The sequence below is a fragment of the Amphiura filiformis genome, chromosome 8 (assembly GCF_039555335.1).
Source record: "Amphiura filiformis chromosome 8, Afil_fr2py, whole genome shotgun sequence".
NCBI lineage: Eukaryota > Metazoa > Echinodermata > Ophiuroidea > Amphilepidida > Amphiuridae > Amphiura > Amphiura filiformis.
The window spans coordinates 51,180,872-51,205,307 of record NC_092635.1 but is presented as its reverse complement, the minus strand read 5'-3'; the positions used below and the strand labels follow the sequence as shown (position 1 = coordinate 51,205,307).

Below are 24,436 nucleotides of genomic sequence, written 5' to 3'. Positions count from 1 at the left end.
TCTCAATCACCTTTAAAGCTACGCTTCAAGCCTGTTATTTGTCTCCGCTGTCTTTCAAACTGCAACTATGAAATGTATTATAATAAGGACCTGTAGTTACAAAGATACAGATATTTTCATAGCAGTTATCACGTATTGGAGTACTGTGTGTATATTTTTAGTTTTGAACATTGTGATATTACACTACTTGTCACATCATCCTGACTTACAAATCACTAAACGTCACAATGAAACAATGCAATGCACAAACAATATGTTGCTACTTAAATTGAATGTGAAGCCAAAGCGTTTTTTATAATACATGCAAATTTGTGGAATCGTGTTTTTACCTTTGTATGGATAATGCCTACGTATCAAAATAGTGTGCCTGGATGTGAATACTTATACTGTGTATTATAAGCACATGAGATTCTAATAACAAGTGTACTTGGAGAAGAATATATTGTGTATGACAATAATGTCAAATGAATTATGTGTGTTGAAACGTTTTCTCCGAAACGATGACGTCATGACATTAGCCTTCTTTTCTTGATTGCCAAACTGCTTGGAATAATCAACCCTATTCTATTGGAGGTATTCTGCTGAATTGACTTGGACACAGAAATTGCAACTACTTCTCAGCTCAGAGATCTTTTATGAATGCTGGATTCTGTGCTTTTCGTGGTAAGTAATTGCTATTCTTTTGGGCTATTCCAGTTGAAATACATATTCTTTTGGGCTATTCCAGTTGAAATACATACACCTTATGGAAAACATGACCTTACTCTTCTGTCTATTGGAGTTACCCATTCAGGTCACCCCATTTGAAATTCGCACTCCTTGTATGGAAGATTAAAGTTATGTCTTAGAGAGTGTAGATATTTTAACTGAATTAGCCCTAAATTACATACATGGCCGTTGATATTTTCGATGTTGATGTTTGAAAACTCATAAATTACATTAAATGTTACAGCTCTAATGCATAATGTGTTTGAATAAAAATCCATTCAGCGTGTACTAACACTAATAAATTAAGCGAAATATGCTGGTAATATCTTAAAATTCCACAGTGAGTGAAATCAGCAAATCTACCAAATTAAATCACATTTGTTGTTGTTATCTTTCTGATGTTGAATTATATTAATATTTTTCATTTAAAACAAACAAACTAAATAATTCAAAAACAATACAGAAAAATGTAGGCATATAATTTTATCTTTTATCTATTTAGGGAAAATGGTAAATTTATATGATTAAAAATAACCACACAGTAAGATTGAATGATATCGCCTTGACCCGGTATTGATTTTCTTCATCACGCATTAAATAAATCACAAATTGAAGTTAGGTTCATATTGATTCTATCAATACTGCTCTGAAGTCAGACATATTGCATAATCAATTTATTGCCAAAAATAATAACTAATAACCACATTAGAGAATGAATTTGGAGAAAACCTTCTGATAATTACAAACACTCCCTGAGCAGCAAGACCTTCCCTCTAAGCTTTTAATCCGATAAGCTGATTATCTATTTGTTTTCATGAATTGGAAGACATTCTTTGATGTATTACTGAGCTCAATCATCTGAAATTCAGTACTGGAGCGTGAGCCACCCCTTCATCAGACTTGTTTGTAAAGATTATAGGTGTGGTAACATAATCTGCAAGTGATAGACCAAAAGGGGACCTGGACTGAAGGGTCAAATTTGACGTTTTAGTCAATGTTGGAGGAGTCTGACCACTCGCACAATGGGCTATTCCATATCAAATCCACACTACCCCTGAGGACGATTTAGCTAAAGCTTCCACAGAGGGAGTATGAGTTTTAAATACAATAGACAATTGGGTAGCTTCCATTTGAAATACTCACTGGAAGATATAGGTAAAGCCATAATACAGGGGGAGTATAATTGAGTTTCAAAGTGATTAAACCTGACCAATTACATTTGAAAAATATAATTCCCCTGTGGAAGCTATTTCCAAAATCTTCCACAGGGGCAGTGTGGATTTTAACTGGAATAGCCCAAGGATTGGATGGGGCTTCACATTGCTGATTTCTTTTTTCACTGTCATTTTTATATTTAAAGAAAACATACGTGAGACGTTTATGGTCTTATTATCCTTCACTTTTAAACTGTCCCTAAACAATTCAAAACTAAGGTAAAAACAGAAAAGGATATTCCCAGCAAACACAAAACGTTTTCGACATCATTCGCAAAAGATTATATAACCTTAACAAACATTTTTGATAATCTACTGCTCAGCAAACAAAAATGTTTTACAGAAAACGTTTAAATGTCGGGTTATATAAAGGGTATAAAAACGTTTTAATAACATTCCAAAAACATTCTTGAAAACTTGATACAAAACATTCTAAACAGAATGTTATTTTGGGGTTGAAAAAATATTTTGCGAAAATGTTTGCCCAAAATATTTTCAATAACGTTTTAAAAACGTTTTCATGACCTTTATATAACCCGACATTTAAATGTTATTAAAAGGTTTTGAAAAAAACCATTTTAAGAACATTTCTGTGTTTGCTGGGTTCAAATATTTTAACATAATGTTATTTAAGTATTGACACAATATTTGGCAAAATGTTTGCAAAAATAGTTTACAGTAACATTTTTTGAAAACATTTAAAAATATTGTTGTAGTGTGTGTTCATACAAAACGTTTTAAAACGTTATCCTGACCTTTATATAACCCGACATTTTAATGTTATTAAAACGTTTTTACCTAAACCAAAAGCCAAATTATAACTTATTTAAAATGTTTTTAAAACGTTTTTGTGTTTGCTGGGTTAATAATCAAATCTTCATCAAAATAATACACCACGTTGCTAAATGATTCCGCTTGTCGAGACATAATACACATTAAGGATAATAATTATCATATATTGTAAATTACGTTGACAGATGGATGGCATGTTTTATTGATTAGCAAAATATTATCAGCATAAATTTATAATATAAATCATTTTACTGTTTTTTGATTGTGTTGAGGAGCGTAATTTCGATGGTTGAGTGGAAAAGGTATTACAGTAATTTTTAAGTAAAATAATAATAACAAAACACGTGCGAGCTTCTAGCAATTCCATAATTTGCAATTATGGAGTTATCGATCTTGAAATTAATTTATTGTAATTACTACAGCATTGGAAAGATCAAGAATGTCGTTATGGTGTGCTTAACACACCCAAATATTAGATGTTTTAAGATACAATATATCTTGATTTCATCTTCATTTAATCGTCATTTTGCAGGGGAAAAACATGTTTTTTTAAATGACGATGCTTTAGCGACACTCTCTCTTTCTAATAAAGCATTGTCATGTAGATAAAAATAAGTATACCTGTATAATCCCTTTTGTTCTGTGTCAATTTCTAATATCTCTTTGACTATAGCAAATTTTGTGCGCAGTATTTATTACAAAATGCATTGATATGTTTACATAGCGCAGCAAAATATACTGCGAAGCTATAATTGTAAAGTGGGGGAAAATTGCAAGGGTAGCGCAAAATATACAACACCCAATAGCTCCCTCATAACCATTTAATAATTTCTGCATTTTATATTGTTCTTAGTGGACATGGTGGATATAAGGGTACGGAGATGAGCGGCAGATTCGCAGTGAATTTTCAGCCATTTTAATAGCTAAGACTCGGGGTGCATTTTCAGCCATTTTGGTTTATTGATGACCATCAATTACATGAAAATTTGGTTTAAGAAAGGGGTTTTTCACAGTTTTCCCGTGAAAAAGTATCAATTTTCCAAAATTCGGTATAATTTCGGGTCTGTTTTCCATCAAATTTGGTTTAAAGTCGGGTAGTTTTTCGGAGTCCTAGCCGCATATCCCAACCCAAACCAAAGTTGAGACCCCCCCCCTATTGTACACATCTAAAATAGTTCACTTTATAGGAGCTATTGCAGATGTGATCTTTTCGTCTTTATCCCTCGAATAGCATATTTAATATTTAAACGGTTTGTGTTAATATACAACTAAAATGAACATCTTTGTGAAATGGACATAACACCGAAGTCTGGGTTAAATGGATGAGATGGGCAGTAACAGGCCATGAAAGAAACCCCGTATTTTATACACGTTTTAATCAAATAATGCTAAGTGCATACTGTTGGTTGTTAAAGGGCACGCAGCCAACTCTATTTGTCGTGTTTCTTACGACCATTATCAGCAGCAGCAATATCCCAAGAAATACATGTAGTATGTACAGCGGTAGCAGTAAAACTAATATTTAATAAAGAGATTTGGGAAACAATTGGAAATTAAATATTTTTTATTGTGTAATTATATGATGTGAAAATGTTAATATATCTAAAAAGGCTGATGTGTAATTAATATACACATATGGCTTGCATGGGATATCGATTATATTAGGTTTACCCTGGGTTCTGGGTTGTACAGGGTGTCCCGGAAAGAACTGTATCGTCGGAAACTTTTTTTTTGGTATTTTAATGCCCAAACCAAGCATACCTAAATAACTGATATGGTTCAGAAATAAATCAGCTATCACATACTTTTGAATTTTGTTATTGATCTGGTCATTCTTGAAATAGGCCTATAGGCCTAAGAGTTTTACAAAACTCTCTCATTTTCAAACCTTTCCATGGATTCAAATATCAATCAATGTCATTTGTTAATATTTGAATTCGTGTTACAGATTGAAAATGAGATTTGTAAAATTCTAATTTTATAAGAATTTTATAAACGGATCTATCAATTGTCGAAATTCACAAAAAGTATGTGATAGATAATTCATTGCTCGACCATATCAACTGTTTAGTTCTGGTTGGTTCGGCCCGGGTGGTTCGGACACTAAAATACACAAACATTAAAGTTTCCGACGATACAGTTCTTTCAGGGACACCCTGTATTTGTATTTGGTAGCAACCATATGATATGATTGTTGATATAAACCATAGATTTCTCACAACGGTAAAATACACTATTTGAATTTACTTACCATGCTTACTTTTCTACCAAAGTCCTGTAACCCAGCAAACACAAAAACGTTTTAAAAACGTTTTAAATAAGTTATATTTTGGCTTTTGGTTTAGGTAAAAACGTTTTAATAACATTAAAATGTCGGGTTATATAAAGGTCATGATAACGTTTTAAAACGTTTTGTATGAAAACACACTACAACAATATCTTTAAATGTTTTCAAAAAATGTTATTATAAACTATTTTTGCAAACATTTTGCCAAATATTGTGTCAATACTTAAATAACATTATGTTAAAATATTTGAACCCAGCAAACACAAAAATGTTCTTAAAATGTTTTTTTCAAAACCTTTTAATAACATTTAAATGTCGGGTTATATAAAGGTCATGAAAACGTTCTTAAAACGTTATTGAAAATATTTTGAGCAAACATTTTTCGCAAAACATTTTTTCAACCCCAAAATAACATTCTGTTCAGAATGTTTTGTATCAAGTTTTCAAGAATGTTTTTGGAATGTTATTAAAACGTTTTTATACCCTTGATATAACCCGACATTTAAACGTTTTCTGTAAAACATTTTTGTTTGCTGATCAATAGATTAAAAAAAAATGTTTTTTAAGGTTATGAAAACGTTTTATACTCTTAATATACCCTTTATATAACCCGACATTTAAACGTTTTCTGACAACCTTTTATAACCTTTCGCGAATGATATCGAAAACGTTTTGTGTTTGCTGGGGAGCTGATTCGTGTCCAGGGATCTGTGGTTGTCGAGGTTGTCGAGTTGCATACATGCATCATAACTGCTGCTTCTTTCGTATAATTTTAACATACTCTGTTATTCTGCTTTCTATTTTCAGACACAAGCACTCCATATCATGTATTAGCGATCGAATGAAGGATACTCAAGTACGAGACAAGGACAGCATGATGAACACAAAAACACTTCACGCAATGGATATGTTATGGAGAAAAGGAGATATTACTTAATTATGGTGTTGTTATCTAAGAAGGACTTGATTATTCAATGGCTTGGTGGCAGAAAGACGTATCTCCAACTATAGCTGCTATGTATATGATGGCCATGTGATGTGAATAAGCTCATTCTACTTTGCATGGGAGAATTCGTGCAAACCATATCATCATGATATACAGCAGCTATTGACATATGCCTTTCTAATGTATCTATTATTACATGCTTATATCTAACATCAAATGGCTGCCTTGAATGTCTTACAATTATTTATTTTCAATTAATGAAAAATTTGGGTACTTTTTGAAAATAGCAACGATTTCATGCAATGCACTTACTTTGTGATAATCAAACATGTTAATTTATATATTTTGCGCACAAATTAGGTATGATACACGTTCCCAGTACACGTTTTAAAAGTGCTATTCTCTAATGGATAATGTTCATGATGATTGAATTGCAAATTGATAATGAAATTACTAATTCACCCAAGTACACAGCCAGTTCCAATTTAAGGCAGCAATTAGATGACAGAAATTTGCAAAATATGTACGCAAGTTTAATACATACGTACTGCAAAAACGCGGGTGTTAACATATAGTGTTACCAGAGAACCATACCATATAGGTACCAAGTGGTGTTATCTTTAAATGCCATTTTTACACCATGAATTGTAAAAAATTACACTAAGAATGAACAATAACACAAAACTCGTTCAATATTAACACCACCAGATGTGGTCCTATGACACCACCAAGGGTGTTAGTTTGCTCACTTAGGTTTTTCAGATCATCAAAACAAAAATTGCCATAATAAACCACGAGGCATCGCACCAAAATTATTTTGAACTGAATGCATTTTTGTCTAATTATATAAAAATTCATCATTTGTCATCTATGATTGTCACTATATGATGTACTTTTACAGAAAGTACAATATTTAAATAGAGAACATATGGCCTTTTGACACATGTTTACCAATTATACCAATTATCGATTGGTGGGCTAAGGCACGATCACGTGATTGTATCATTATGCACATATTGAGCTGCAGCAAGCAATTGTATATTAAACATGTTAAGGCGAGAGGGATGACAGAGCAGTTCTTCTGGGGTGAACCAAACCTGCCTAGTTATCAAATTAATCAGTGACAAGGTTATCTCTGAATTTGACAAGTGCTAATTGATGCAATAACATTGAAACATCACTTAGCAGCTGTCAAATTCAGAGATAACCTTGTCACTGATTAATTTGATAACCATGCAGGTTTGGTTCACCGGAGAATAACTGCTCTGGCGGGGATACTTTTTTAATACATTGATCTTATAGGGAATTTATATATCTATAAGATACTGGGCTTTTTCCCCTCCCAATAATCATTATGCACATGAGGAGGAAATGACATAGTATTGCATTCCTAGTAATCCCCGGGATCTCCTTGACAGAACCATTGTGTGACAGCATTATACTTTGATCAGCTCGTAATCGGCGGGCCTTATAACATCGCGGATTAATATCAATATATTTTATTTGCAGAATTGTCTTGTGACATCTTGCCAGATGTATTACAAATTATTAATCGAAGTCCTCTACTCTGTCTACTTTCTTTAACACGCAAAATACAGACCAGGCAGATCACCTATATCAATCTTAACGTGGGTCTACTTTTCGGCGAAGGGGTAAAAGCCTGATAATTCCCGCCGATTACGAGCTGATCAAAGTATAGCTTTATTTGTCTCAATATTTGAATGGAAACACCGCCGCATGCTCCCCTCCGATACGCCTTAAAGGCGGACCCTTACGTCAAAAATATCAATTGTTCACATGGCTCATATATAAAGGCATTTTAAGTCAAAGCTTTGTAAACATGTGAAATATTTTAATTGTAACCATGGTAACTGGATACGAGATTTGATCATAGATAGGATAAACATGATAAAAAGGAAGATAGACGATGACAATATGCGTTTAAAACATTTTCTTATTTTTAAAAGGACTTTTATGATTTTGTCGGCAGCGAAGCGCTCAAGGAATTGTCAGTTCTTCTGTAAGTGTAATGGTTTTTTTAATGATGTTCGAATATTTTGTTTCTATGTAAAATATTGCAGAATACACCTTATTCGAGTGTCTAGAATTGAATTTGTTATTAATTTGATAAATAATTACTATATCAAATTCAAAATATCTGTATAATTCACCTCGATGTACGTATAAAACACGTATTAAATGAGCATTACAAATATTTTAATATTAAAAGTATTGCGATTTCAACAGTTTAAGATAAGTATTATAAAAATTGACGTGAATGCAAAGTTTTAAGGGAGAAAATTACAATAATTATTATTGCAAATTCAACATCTCAATCACCAAAATATCTGTATAATTCGATGTACGTATAAAACACGAATTAAATGAGCATTACAAATTATGTATTGCGATTTCAACAGTTGAAGATAAGTATATAAAAATTGACGTGATTAGTGCATTTTTTATTTAATCATCTTTATCAACAAAAGAAGAACATATAACCCTCAAGATCAACTGAGATCCATACAGATCTCAGGCAAGGGTAAACAGCAAATATACACATAAACAATGAGGAAATACATCATGGCGGTGAAAAAAAAAGTTATATGACTTCTTGGACATTCCACTTTGGCTCATGTCTTGAGTTGAAGATTGAGTAAGATGACATGAGAACAGATTTGGTAATTTGGTATTTTTAGGGATAAAATTACAATAATTATTATTGCAAATTCAACATCTCAAACATGTCACAAATATATCTGTAAAATTCACCTCGATTTACGTATAAAACACCGTAATAGCGTCACAAATAAAGTATTGTGATTTGAACAGTTGAAGATGATTAATAAAAATTGACTTGAATGCAAAGTTTTTTAGAGATGAAATTACAAAAGTATGACCAGAAAAAACCCACTTTCTCCCTCGATTTATTTAGCTATTAAGGGAAGGGTTATGAACGTTTGGACAGTATTTATTGTGGGACATGAGAGCACATCAGACATATCGAATTGCATTCGGAATACGAAGAATGTCATTCTGATATCAAATAATTTTGATTTTTTGAAATTCGCAATGTAATACACATTTTATGGCAAATCATTAAAAATTGATATTTTTGATATTTAACAGTATACTCGAAGTAAACTTTATAAATCTGATGATTTATACTTAATGTGTATTCAGGTGGGATGAAAAGCCGACGATCAATTGAAAATTTTGACCTTTCGTATTGAAGATATGGATTTTTTTCCCCAAAACACCAAAAAAAATTAGGTCTTTTGGGAAAAAAAATCTTCAATATGAAAGGTCAAAATGTTCAATTGATCGTCGGCTTTTCCTCCCTGCTACATACACTTTAGGAATATATCATTAGATTTATAAAATTTACTTCGAGGACTGGTATATATGAAAAATATCAAATTTTATGATATCAGAAAGACATGCTTCGTATTCAGAATGTAATTCGATACGTCTGAGGTGCTTGCATGTTCCATAAAAAAATACTGTCGAAACGCTCAAAACGCTCATTCCAGATCCCTTAAGGACACAAATAGTAAAATGTGCAAAAACGATACATGGATAAAATGCAATCTGAATGTCAAATTATGCACGGTAATGTAGTCATCCAAGATAATTGTCTAAATAAAGCCGTCTCGGGAATTAATTAGTAGATGGCACAACAATAATAAGACGCTCTGTAAGAAGAGGTCATTATTTCTGCAAAAAAAAGATCGTCTGAAAGAAGATTATGTTCAATGATGAATCAGCACTTTCATTTTGTTTGTTTTTATTTAAATTTATTTATTTATTTATTTATTTATTTATTTATTTATTTATTTATTTATTTTATTTATTATGTTATTAATAATTAATATACTTGCTAAAAGGTGTTGCTCAAATAATACTTTTTGCAGTGCCATTTTCTCTATATTTGACCCTGCACACAAAAATAGATGAATAGGGCAAATGCCCCGGGGGCCAATGTGTTATAGATTACAATGGTTTGCCTTCTTCTAATCAGTTTTATATATTTATTAATTTATTTTATTTTATTTTTTTTATGATAAGAAAACAGCCCTCGAATTAAGGTAGTACTACACCCCTTGATAAATTTGTAAACTATTTTTTGCAAAAAAAAAAAAAAAATAATAACACACTGGTAACAAAAGTTATGAGTATTACATGTATAAGGGCAAGGAATCCAGTTACTACACTGGAATTTCAGTGACTCAAGACAAGCGGTACGTTATTTATGATAAGAAAAGAGGTACCGCTAGAATGTACCTATAATGAACCACTTGTCTTGAATCACTGAAATTGCAGTGAAGTAATTGGATTCCTTGTCCCTATAATATACATAACTTTTGTTACCAGAGTGTAGTTATTTTTTGAGAAAATGCAAAATTAGTCACAACATTTATCAGGGGGTGTAGTACCACCTTAAGACGTTTTACGTTTTTCGTGGTGTGCAAATGTGCACGTCAATTTTAAAGTTGGGCGCAATTCCATCTGATGAGGGACAATTTTAAGTGCATGTTTACAATTGGTTAAGATTGATTTTCATATATGAAAAGCTATTATACCCTAACACAAATATATAAACGTATGTAGTGCACGGTGATGATCTTTTGACGTTTATTACCGTGATTCATTGTAAAATGAGATCGAGCCTTAATGAATAAATGCGGTCAAATTGTAAATGACTATGATCTCTTTATTTCATTTACTCAAATTACTCAAAATTCACTAACGAAATGTAAAGTACGTACAAACCTATATGATTTCATATCCAATAGTAAAAATCAGTTGCAATTTTCGATGATTAAAACCGGGGATAAAACAAGACGTTCCTGATATAAATGACACATTTTATTTGTCTATAAAATTATATCAATCATGATATAAAATTAGCAAATTATTTGTAAAGCACAGTCATGGTTACAAAGTTACTACACACCCAAAAAGATATCTCATTTTGAATAATCACACTATATGACCCAAATTGTTTCATATGTCACATCCACTCAACACTGATAGCTCCAAATATGACATCAAATTGCGGGGTATGATGTTTTGTACCCAATACCTTCAAAGGTCATTCTATGTACATATAAACATTATGATGAAACGAACTGTGCCGTGATAGATGAGCATATTTCCCGGGCATATTTCAGATCCTAGTGTCATGTTTTTCCCCAATCACTGTCACCAGGATATGTAATTTAATGCATACGATAGTCGTGCGTGCTTTATGATGTCTACTCAAAAAAAGCTTTTGAAAAAAGTGAGGGAACCCGTTACCATAGCAACGCGTTCGTGTTAGCATGGATATTGCATCTATTTATTCAAGCAGACTAAAACAAAATGGCGACTTATGCCTTGCGGGAAGATTCTGGTATCAAATGTTATTCGGCATGAATAAGAGTAAATGTAAATGTGAATTAATCTCGTGTTACCTTGCTTGTTTACGTGGGATCAGGTGACTTAATTAGTTTTTCCCAATATATTTTGCAAATGATTGGCAATTAAACAGCATTACTGAGAAAAAAATGCCAAGGTTGAGTTTTTCTTGTTAAACCTATAATGTATAGGCTATTCCACATTTCATTGAAACTTAGGGACCGTTCACAAACACTTGTAAGGGGGGCCTGATGCAAAAAGGGGGCCCTGAAAATTTTTGACCCTCCTAAGGGGGGCCCCTGAAAAAAATGACCACAAATTTTCCTGGAAAAATTAAGTTTATATGCTTTTCTATGGGGTTGACCCATAAAATTTCATGTCAAAAAGGGGGGCCTGAAATTTTTGAGGTCTGTAAAGGGGGCCCCGAAAAATTTTCGCGATGAAATGTTTTTGCATCAGGCCCCCCCTTACAAGTGTTTGTGAACGGTCCCTTAAAAGAAAGAGAAACGAGGGTGTAAAATTCACATTATTTTGAAATATTCTGCGTCTTAAAAGAAAAGGTTTAAAAGATGCAGTTTTGGTGTAAAAATTGAAGTAATATGACCCAAAAGATATTAAAAGATAATGTCAACGATAGTCTATGATTAAATGGGCGGTTTATTCACGTTTGCCAACATCCGCTTCATTCGGTTCCTAGTAACTGAATGATTCAATGGCAGCCCAAAACAAACACTAAAGTGGATGTACACCTGATCAAAGTTCAATATTATTAAGTATAATTAAATATGTATTTAAAGTGTAATGATGGCTAATTTTGTATTTAATGTTGATGTCAATTCACTTTTACTAGTTTTTGTTTTGGAACACGCAGGATAAAAAAAACCCTACTGAGCCATATTTTGTAACACGGACTACGGAGGGGGGTTGTTGCAACCCTACCCCTAATTTCCAATTATAAACGGCATATGCCGTTTTGGTACTAATATATAGCTATCATGGGTCCCCTTTATCTAGTGATACCAAAATAAGTACAGACATTCCACACATGTCGCTATGACGTCATAATGTGAGGGCGCGCATGCAAATTTGAGAAATTCTTGGCTACAAAAGGCAAAGTTGACTTTCAGCTAAACACAAAAATGCGATTTTCACCGAATTTTCTCCTAAATATAAAAAGGAAATGACTATTTTCACCTAACTATGAGTAAAAAGTCAGTAGCCTTTGAAATAATTTCACAAGAGAAAAATGACAATCATTGGGGCCTCATCGTCCAACCCCCCTCTATGGTCATCTTTGATGGCCAGTCCTACCTCCGGTAAGGTGCTGAGGTAAAAATTTTATCACTACAGTCTGTCCACTTAGAAGTACAAACCAAATCTGTGGCATCGGGGGTCGATGCTTTGCGTCACACGCGAGCGCGACGCGACGTGTATAGAGCGTGGTGCACAAATCGCGCAGCAGTTGGCGCGCCAAAGAAGCATTGCACTGAAATAATTATTCTCATACCTCCATTCCGAGGTCTATTTACTTTGTACTTCTTTGTGGACAGACTATAAAGTGAGCGCAAAGGATGGATCTACGACTAGCTTAGGTCGTTTGGGCGTAAATGCGTGCATTTTTTTTATGACGGATAAAAATCTTAGGAGGGGTGGTACAACCTCCTCCCCCCTTTTCGTAGTTCTAGGGTTATAAGCATCAGTACCAATTTTTAGGATTTTTTTCACAAGCAATTCGAAATCATATATCGTCACCCTTCTACGATAATTGCTTTAAGTCCATTTTTGTAATTTCGAGCACAAAGTACAAAATATGGTTCAAGTATGCATCAGTCACGTAATCACCCTAATTATTTCTGATTATTCCCTTCCATGAGTCTCATTATCATTTGTTCTTGTGCAAAGATTGGTGAATAAATATGTTTAAATGCATGCTTGAACCATATTTTGTAATTTGTACTTTGTTCTCAAAATTACGAAAAATTACTTGAGCAATTATCATAGGGTGACGATATAGTAAAAGATACTAAACGTTGGACCCGCTATTATTAACTCAGCTGAACAACTCTAAAAATAACAGACAATAGTATACGGTATTTTACTTGGACAGTTCAACTGTTTTAGGTAACACTGTTCATATATAGTTGCCCATTAGAGAATGAATTTGGAGAAAACCTTCAGATAATTACAAACACTCGCTGAGCAGCAAGACCTTCCCTCTATAAGCTTTTAATCCGATAAGCTGATTATCTATTTGTTTTCATGAATTGGAAGACATTCTTTGATGTATTACTGAGCTCAATCATCTGAAATTACTGGAGGGTGAGCCACCCAGGCTGGTGGCTCAGCATAGTATTTTATTAACAGAAGGTTTTCTCCAAATTCGTTTCCTAATGCCAAACGTTCAGTAAACATTGCGTTTTATCAATATCCGATAATGTGATTCACTGATTTAATCAATTCAAATCGTCACTAACATAATCCATAACTGAAAAGGTCAGCTATTTTTAAAGCCTTATTAAATAAAAGATGAATTATTTATAGATCTAATAAAAAAATGTGTATTTTTTAATCAATATTATTAATACAAGGTGTCAACATTATAATTACAATCAATGTGAATATCACAGAATGGCGATATTTTAAATACCACAAACCTGACAAACAGTAACACCGGACAATTCAGATTCATGTCATTGAAGAGAAAACAATTGTTCGTTCAATGTAATACAATACATATGTATATGTGCTGGTGAAATAACAATACCCAGGTACAGAGAAGATATCTTACCCTTCCCAAAATCCTTTGCAACATGACACATCACCTCATTACACTCCTATTATTTTGTACTGGTTCCCCTTGTTTCATGTTGAGAATAGACTATGTGCTCGACCCATGTTGCACTATATATAGCAAATTAGTATACAGTAAATTGAAATAGAAGAAATGCATTGTGGGAAGTGTTAGATATATTCCCTGACCAAGGTAGTCATATTTTTATATCAAAATATTGTCAAAGTGGGCTATCAGAAAATAGATGCACCCCCACCACCACCACCACCCGCGACCACCTACAGAGGAGTTCGGATTTCTGGACGTCAGTCGTGATTGTTGAAAATCCAGACTTTCTAAACTGTCCAAAAGCGAAAAATATTGCAGAAATAGACTTGTTTCAAGTCCTTTGGCATCCATAGTTAGTGAACGTAAAATTCATGGAAGCTTTACCACATCTTCCAAAAATTTCTGTTTCAAAATTTTGAAGTTATTCTTTCTAAATAATTATTTTCCATCATAACTTTGTAAAAATCTATTTGACATTTGAATTGTTAGGCCAGATAGTGGACTTTCTTATCTTATTTTATTCCAGGCATACTGTGCACTGCAGGGGTAGTGTTTGAGCAGAATGCCCACCATGCCCACAAGGCACAAATCCTCCCTAGCTCATGATGTAGCCAGCCTGAGCGCCAAGTCGTCCTACACAAAAAATCTGACCTGACTAAAAATTTGAAGAGTCCAGTTCTACCACTGATTATACATGGTCCTATGAAGAGCATAAATAGAGACAAAGTAAGGAGAAAGTCTTGATCAAGGCTATGCAGAAAGGACATCATTTGGGGCATTTATGTGATTTTCCATTCATTTAATTGCAGTTCCAAGTCTTTTCAAGTAATTGGCAACCGGAATTCAAGTGTTTTCAGAAAGCACACTTGGAAATCCAGGCAGTTCTTTTATTGAAAAGTTACTCATCTACAGGGGGTGTGCACTTATGTTTGGAATAGCCCAAAACAATATTTAATAACATGGAAAGTATGTGACCTTATAACCTACTATTAATAGTCCATTTGGCTTCCTCGAAACAGTATCATCCGCGTGTGGAACACGCGAGATCAAAGGCGGTGCATCTGCAGCGCGCGGCGCGATGCGGTGCGAAGTTATCGTTGAGTACCCTATAGATACACCACCTTTGATTGCGCGTGTATCACACGCGGAAGCTACTGTCTTGAGGAAGTCAAATGGACTGTAAGTACTTATAATTCTTATTATAGGGCCTATGGTTTAGTTTCATATCCTATTAAAGGCCTACTCAGGCTCTCAGTGATTTGCTCATTCGGAGGATCGTAATCATCAGAATTTAACTGCAAGTGTATTTGAATGGTTTCAACTTTTATAAATTCTTCTGTTTTCCTCGGGGTTTTTTTGCCAATTTTTAAATTTCAAAAATACATAATGACAATTTTAATGACTTATCCCTCAATTTTAGGCAATGTATACAGAATTTGCATTTTTTTAAAAACGTCCACTTTGTAACATGATATGACACTAAATTTGTACTTGAATATTGTAAGTATTACTATGGCGATCAATTTATAATAGCTTTGTTTGGTTTATGTACCCTTTTCTATGGTTGTATACAACTTGTATTATTACAGTAATGATGAAAAGTTAAATAAATGTGCTGTTGCAACATGACTTATTGTTTTTACTTTCATAATACTAGTAGTATTGAGTGAGGGGGTATTACGAGTATAATATTATGCAAAACCCCATTTTTTTTCATTCCATCTGTTACCCCAGTGGCGTAGCGTCATATGGGCAGGATGGGGCACGTGCCCCCCTATCGATTTGAAAATTTAGAAAATCACATAAAAATTGAGTTTTTGAGTCTCCTCACAATCAGGCCGAGCCTCCCCCCTCCCCCACCCCTCCACTCTGTCTCTCTATCTCTCTGTCTCTCTCTCATGGCCCCTCCCCGGTTGACTGACGGTACGCCACTGTGTCACCCAAACGCCCTTATTTTTCAATTTGAACAGCAACTTTCATTTATCACTGATTTTGTTACCTATTTAAAAAAAACCACAAAAACATTGAAAAACACTTAGATCCAGAAATTCAATGTTCAAGGTGTATGTTGCCATATTGAACTTTGGTCACATTTTATCCAACATCAAATTTGATACAGGGGTGATAACTATGGCCTGATGTCAACTGTTTTTCCCTGAAATTAGTATCAGGCCACTGACACTATCTCATTTGCATGGCAGATGAACCCGTCAATTCATTCTCCTCCTTAGCCAATTTGGTTCCGCTCCCTCGGAATAAAACTGGCCGCGGAGGAGACTACCCTCCATTGTGTTTGTTCATTTGTGTATGAAGAGCTATATTTGGAGTTCAAAAAACTTAGGCTACGCTCTCAGCTAGAGTTAAGCGTCGTATTGTGCTATTCAAATACTTCATATGAATATTTGTAATCGCTTTTTAAGCAAAGTTGTTGTTCACTGAATTTAAAACTGTATGACAAAACAGGCGAAAATTGTAACTTTTCGCACAATTACAAGATTTGCAATTTAAAGAGAATTGGCCATTGCTCATTGAAATGAATATAGTAAATGGACAATGTAAGAGTACTCTTTCAATTAATGATATCAAATTTGAAAAGTATTATATCTATCACTCGTGGCTTTGACTTTTAAAACATATATTTTGGTCAAAATTTGTGCGTGAATAGGTTGTTTTCAACATATTTACCACATTCGCCTTGCTATAAACATTGAACATGTTGAATTCCGTCATCTGTTGACGTAATGAAAAAAACCGTATTTTTAGCGGGAAGTGTTAGCGTTCGTTCTATACAAAAATTCTGATTGGATGAAGGGAACACTTGAGGTTTTGACAAGCACTTGGCTACAAAACGATTCTCTTATAAACGCATCTATATCTATGCACAGTTTCCACCTCGATACACCTGAGCACACAATTTTGTCCAAGCAGCAGTACCTTGTAGAGAACACAGTCCGTGTTTACACTACACAGTTGAGTGCATAGCATCATAAGAGTTGTGTGAGCTTCTAGCTGGTGACTTGTTTAAACGAATCTGCAAGAAAGTTTTTGTACATACGAGAGCTGGTCAATAAGTTCCCGCAACTATGGTTTATCTCCGCTCATGCATGACTTGGATGACTGTTAATTACGCTACATTCAAGTTTGTGCTTTTGTCTTTCAAAACAAATATGCATTAGCGATGTTGAATACTTGATTACGTAATGACATTAGCATAAACACAATAGCATATGGACACTGCCTGATTTATGGTGAAAAGTAGTCAAGAAAATCTCGCGCCAAATGATGAAGGTATTGTTACATATTTCCAAATATCTCGAGAATAAAAAAATATGGAATCTGGTGCGGTTTTAGCGTCTTTGTAGACCGATAACATAGGATTAATGCTGTACTCTTTTTAGACCTATACCATTTTTGATTAAAGATAAGGGATCATGTTGAATATCTCCAATTTTGAGTAAACTTTATCACCCATTGTTCTTTACATAATAAGAGATAGAGAGAATAATCGATGACAAAATTTAACAAATAGTACCTGGTTCGATTGAGTATATACTGATTATTAAAAAGGGAGGTCCCAGTCGTGAAATCACAAACATTTCTTTCTTAATGATACCTTTGTTTTCAAAAGGTCATGTTTTTGTAATCAAAGTAGCACACCATTGAGAGGCTCTGGATTGAATAAGAAATTTGAATCTCCAAAGGTTTGTCTAATTTTAGCATAAGACTTAGTATAGCAATTCACTCACACGGCTACTGTTTCTCAAACCTTGTATTAGTCATATTTTTAGCGCTTTTATGATGGTATTTTCTTTTTTTCGTACATTTTTAGTACTTTTAATCATGCATACCATCAACGCATGCGCATATTTCGAATTTTATTGCAACACTTTCTATTGTCCTGACGATAATCTCTCATACCAAAACAATCATCATATTTGTTTTTGTTTCATTTTGGAGATAATTTGGATTCTCCCTTCTACCTTGTGGGCTATTTTCTCACGATTTTCACACCATTTTTGTTTGCCGTCAAGGCCTATTTTTTGGTGAAGTTCAAAGACGATCCCTTTCTTCATCTGTTGACGGATAGATTTCTTCTTTCACAATTATCAATTGAATATACTCAAATTACCTCATACCAAAAATGGGGCTTTTAAACTGCTTTGGTCCTTACTTCTTACTTCAGTGTACATATAGCAATGACTTTATGCAAATGAGATTACGTAATTAAAGGTACTCTAATACTAATTGTTATGTGTTTTGAAAGACAAAGGTACAAACTTTATTGATCGTAAGTAACAGAATAGTTGCGGGATATTATTGACCAACCCTCGTATATTGTGTAGCCAGAGCTTTCCTGTGGTATAAAAAATCTTAACTTATTTTGAGAAAAGTGGGGATGAGGCTGTGAATCACGAAATGCCCTTTTAAAAATAGATTTATTGTCGTTAAAAAATATTGACTCACGCTACGCTTCTTCTTCTTCTTTCTTCTTCTTCTTCTTCTTTTTTTTGTTGCAAATATTAAAATCAATTTTTCGCTCGAAAATTTTTAATTTTACAACATTTCAACACAAGGTAAATGTGGTGTATACAGACCAATTTGTAATTGTACACTATCAGATAATCAGGGTGTTTTTATATGATCCGTTGCAACACGATTCTGTACTTCGTACTTTAAAACTTTAAAATATAAAAAATGTACTTGTATTACAAGATCTCCCAGGCCAAAATATTCGAATATTCATGCGGCAATTCTGATTTTGACCGGTAGATGACGTTGGCTTGCAGTGGAAACAGCGGACAAAAAAGTTACTAAGAATATGTAAGTAAGAGTCTGTACGGCTATTTGATGCATCATTTTTTTAATCATAAAATGAAAGGAATAATTCATATTATTTGGCTTAATTAAATTTAAACTGTAAACGTAAATAACGCCCTTTATTTTCACAGAATTAATATACAGTTTATTGAATAAAAATTACCACAAGAAAAAGGAAACATATGAATAATTTTTATAAAGAAAGGAAAATCAATGTTAAAAATAGCTAAACAAATATTTGCTCATAGTGTGAAAGCAGTTGGTATTGTCAAAGCAAACAACAGGAACAGCTAGACTTATTGGGGCGATTTTCAAAGGGCATTTCATGAACAGCCCCTTTGGCTGCAAGAAGGGTCATCGCGCGTCCTGAGAGGACCTGAATAGAGGCTTCTTGCACGACCTGCCTAGTAACTTTCTTGCCTGCTACTTCCACAGCTTCCTTGGCCACAATTTTCACCACTTTCTTGCCCGCTGTTTCCCCCATTTTTTTGGCCGCTGTTTCCACCATTTTTTTGGCCGCTGTTTCCACTGCTTCCTTGGCCGCTATTTCCACCACTTTTTTGCCTGCTGTTTCCACTGCTTCCTTGGCCGCTATTTCCACCACTTTTTTGGCCGCTGTTTCCACTGCTTCCTTGGCCGCTATTTCCACCACTTTTTTGCCCGCTGTTTCCACTGCTTCCTTGGCCGCTATTTCCACCACTTTTTTGCCCGCTGTTTCCACTGCTTCCTTGGCAGCTATTTCCACCACTTTTTTGCCTGCTGTTTCCACTGTTTCCTCGATCACTGTTCCCACTGCCACTTTAATACCTGCTTCTGTTACTTCTCCCGCTCCGCTGACTGCCAACACACCCGCTCCATTATATGCTTGGAATATACCTGGAGCTCCACATACATCAAATGCTAGGCTTATCATTGTCCCAACACCTTTTTCTACAGCTTTGGCAGTATCCCCATCTCGAATTGCCATGCCGAATTCGATTCCTTGCTTAACTGTGCCAACCACTGGAATGCAATCTACTCCAAAGGAAACCACTTTTGTCAACATTGTTTTGGACTCTTTTTCCTCTGCTTCCTTTGCCGGTGTTTCCACTGCTTCCTTTGCCGATATTTCCACCACTTTCTTGCCCGCTGTTTCCAGTGCTTCCTTGGCCGCTTTTTCGATGGTATTATCAGTATCTCCTTCGCGATTTGCTATGCATGAGCTTTCGATTCTTTCGTTGGCTGTGCCAACCACTGGAATGCAATCTACTCCAACTTGTCCATAGGAAACAATTTTGACAGCGCCATCTAATGATGAGGAGAAAAAAAACACGGACAAACAAATATATTATTTAGCTTACTTAATCTGTTCCCACACATTATAGCCTGTTATAATCTGTTTGTTCCCACATATAATTATATTAGAATCTGCTCCAATAAATATTTTATCTTACTCAAATCTGTTTAACAAGCATATCAAGTAATTTCTGTCATTTCAAGGCAGAAAAAGTTTAGTTTGACCTACCTGCGACATATCGTTCTTGAGTTAAAGGCAAAAAGGTCAAAGCTTGGGGTGGTCAATTTTGTTTCTGTAAAAACAAGTCAAATAATGAAACGTTGTAATCCTATGTAGGATGTTTCGTTACCTAGGAAACATCACAAAATAGGCAGTGTTCAATATATTATATTATGCTAGGCTGTAATGGGTATTGACCTTTTTTTTGCAAGATTTTAAACCTTTTTGGCAATAAATTGAATATAAAAATACCACCAATCAATTGCAAATACAGTTTGATGAAAATTTAATTATGTGATTAAATATAGGGATATGGGCGATTTTGAACAAGGCCATTATCATTTCTACCCGTTCTCTACCCTGAAAACGAGTTTGTGGCCATTTTTCAATTATTCATGTTTTCTTCTTTTTTTTGTGGTAATTTTAATTCGATGAATGGTACACCTATGTGCAAATTGAGGGCGCTATTAACATATATTTTAAATCTTAAGTAGCCAAATAATATGAGTTATACCTTACTTTTTTTCATGATAAAAAGTTTTCTGAAAATTCCCTTGTCATATGTTAGTTTGTTTCCTGATGTTCTAATACCATTTTACAAGTGTCTACCCCTTGTAAAGATGCAAATTAGATAAATAGCGCCATAATTTTTCAACTTTTCTTTAAAATGTTTTACATGCCATCAAACAACCGGGCTAAGGGCCTACGCAATCAAAAAGTGTGCTACGTAACTTTTTGATCCAAGTTCATGTATAGATGTCAAACTTTTATTTGAGCTAGTATAACATGCGCCTCTTTTTGATTACAAGTCCACAGAAAGACCCAAAATACCTCAAAAAAAGAATTTGTTTTTACCATGTTTACCGAAACTTATCTACATTATATGAGCAGTCAAGTTAGCTCAATCAATAAGGTGTTCGACTATGGTGCGAGAGGTTGTGGGTTGGTACCCTGGCAGTGGAAAATTGAGTAAACTTGTAATTTCCCTGGACAATAATATTATTGTCTTGTTGTAACCCGTATGAAACTCGGGGAGCTGATCCTGGTTGCGATGGATGCGCGCTCTTGCAGCAGCAAAGTCCCTGTGTTGTTGTTAAATTGTTTATGGAATGATGTGAGGCCGTAGTGATCAGCGACAACCTGTAAAGTGTGCTGAGGCTTGTGGATCAACGTCTAGGCGTTGTGCCTGTGCGTATAGCGCACTATGAAACACTGCGTTTTTTTTTTTTATATATCTCGCGCGGAGTGATTTGGAGGTGTGCGCCCTTATCTGCATGCGCGGCGCAACTGGAATAGCGTTTGAAGATGATTTTTTTTTTAAATTACCCCTCCAACAACCCAGTAACATCAGTTGGCACCGAAGGTCGATGGATGTCGGCCGCAGGCCACCACAGCTAAAAGTCGTGAAGAATTGGTTAAACTTTTCATTCATTCATGTTTTTTGTTTGTTATGATGTACCAAAACAAAACACCGGGTGGTCAGGTGACCGGAGGAATGTAATCACTACGCTAAATGAAGACGCCGTGATGGCGTCGCAAGCTACGTCTTCGCTCAACTCAGACTCTGAAAAGGTAACTTTTTAAGCTTAGCTCAAAATTCTTAGAACAAATCCAATTTCCTTACCAAGATGGCTTCTTTGATATATCTCTTCTTTCTGTTCTGTTCTAGTTGTCTGTCTTTGATTTCTGATTTCTCCCATCCGATAACATGGTTTTCCTCAGAGACATGATCAGTTATTGCCAATTTGTTATCCTACCCTGTAATGGAGGCCTGTCTCTAAGAACGGGTAAATGCTTTCTTGGAAGCTTTTTCAGCTTCCGTGTTCTTTGAGTCTGGTGCCGAAAAGTCTGGATCTAAGGGTCTGATGTGGTTTGAAGGCGGTTCTGATGCCATGTTTATTGAACACCCGCCTTTTGGAAGGACTGTCATCCCCTAGGTTTTAAACTCAGTTTGTTTTCTGTCCTCTGGTTTCCTTTTGTTTGGCGTTTGCTTAAAGACCCATTCGGTCTAGCCACATGCTTTGAGAGCTTCTTTTATTTTTGGAACTACCTCCTTGTTGTCTTCCTCTTCTGTGATTACCTTGTCTTTCCTATCCATTAATGTTCTTATGACGCTGAGTTTATGTTGTAATGGGTGATGCGAATTGAAGTGCATTATTGGTTGGTATGCATCTTTTTGCGATAAACATTTGATGGATCCATCTTGCCTTTTCACGATGAGTGTGTCGAGAAATGCAATTTGTTGGTCAGATTCCGTTTCGTATGTGAACTTGATGTTGCCGGTCTTATCAATTTGGTTGATATGTGCGGTTAGTTGCTCTGCCGAACCTTTCTTTACAATTTCGAGCACATCATCTACGTATCTCTTCCATAACCGGGGTTTGATATGTGGAGATGTTTTAGCCTTAGAGGCTTCTTGCTCCAGCCATTCCATGTAGAAGTTGGCAACCATCATAGGGCTGACGGGGGAGCCCATCGCGGTACCAAATTTTTGTTGGAATATTTGTCCGCGGAAAGAGAAGTACCGGTATGTAGTGGTGAGAGGAAATTCTAAACCTTCCATAATGTCTTCGACGGTTTGTTCTCTCACCCACGGAGTCATCTTTGATTAGCGCCACCATCGTCAGCTCCAACAGGTAGTAGCAGTCGAGGTGCAGGAATTGGTCATTCAATTTGAAAAAGTGCTAAACTGTCATTGATCGAGGTATGTAACATCAAAATTGGATTTGTTCTAAGAATTTTGAACTTAAAGCCATATTATAACATTTCCATAAGAAATAGAATTGTATTTTATTGGTATATATATAAAAGATATGTCCTCTTTTAATTTGGGCCCAAACAGACGAGGCAATACAAAGAAAATTGCTATTTAATACCAGCGCATATGACGCCAATGCGAGCCACTCATTCGAACATGAGTTGTGTCGGTTCTCTTGATATGTCACGACTGCCCGCACGCCATGTACGTACTGTGTTATGCACATCGTCTACGTGTTCGACTAATATTTCCATCGTAATAATAAAAAAAAAATCTCAGATTTTGACAAAACTACAGCACCTAGAGTCTTGATTTTTGCAGGGTATGTTGGTTTAATAAAGTACAATCATGGTACAACATAATCGTGTAAAAACAGAATTTTGAAAAATATTGAGGGCATCCTCCTCATCAAATGTTATGACATGGCTTTAATATTTCATTGACAATCCTGATGAACTTATTTGGGTGTTGTATTAAATTACTTTTTTAACATTTGGGGCCCTGGGGCACAGGGTCCCAAATGTTAAAACAATGACCATGAGTGCCCATAATCCCTTCTGGCAAAAGTCACATCTAGGGGGTAAGGCTTTTAAGTGTACCAGTCCACCTATGGGCCATGGGTCCTTTGTAGTTTTAGAGCTAGCCATGTCAATGCGATGACCCTTGTATTTAACATTTGGGACCGTGGGGCCCATACTATAGATGACCTACATGTATCATGTATGGGCCTATAAATGTGAATGTATAATGCTAATTTATTGGCTGAGAAACAGTACTCTCCGTATTATATGATTACACTTGGGCCCTTGATCTTTGACCTCTGGCTGGGGTCAAATGGGCCAAATGCACATCTTCGGGGAAAGGCCCTATAGGTGAACCACATACCAGGCCTAGGACTTTTGTATTTGTAGAGCTACCGCGGCACCTTTGAACACGTGAAAGCCAAAAAAACAAACAAAACTAAATAAAAAATACCAGGGGACACGTAAGTTAAAATAGCAAGGGGGCCTTGTCAGCAACTGCTGAATTGCTGACAGCTTAAATCCGCCACTGCGCTGGACATTTTATAACATTCATGTCTGAACGCTTCACATTCTGCTTATTTTCTAAATGAAAAGGTTTACATATAGGCTACAACTGATTTTCCTACAGCCCTAAGACCCATGTTTCATACATACC

At 35.1% G+C, this 24,436-nt stretch overlaps 2 protein-coding genes across 2 annotated transcripts in view; both read right to left on the bottom strand.

The window, feature by feature from the left end:
* LOC140159180 (uncharacterized) overlaps positions 1-24,436 on the bottom strand; it is a 74,685-nt gene that overhangs the window by 31,820 nt on the left and 18,429 nt on the right. The window lies entirely within an intron of this gene.
* Positions 22,508-23,101, bottom strand: LOC140159596 (uncharacterized). Its single transcript, XM_072183089.1, has one exon. It carries the CDS (start codon positions 23,099-23,101, stop codon positions 22,508-22,510), a length of 594 nt encoding a protein of 197 aa, XP_072039190.1.

What these genes read in the sequence shown, in the direction of transcription:
- LOC140159596 (XM_072183089.1), bottom strand. Translation starts at nt 23,101, where the DNA reads ATGACTCCGTGGGTGAGAGAACAAACCGTCGAAGACATTATGGAAGGT.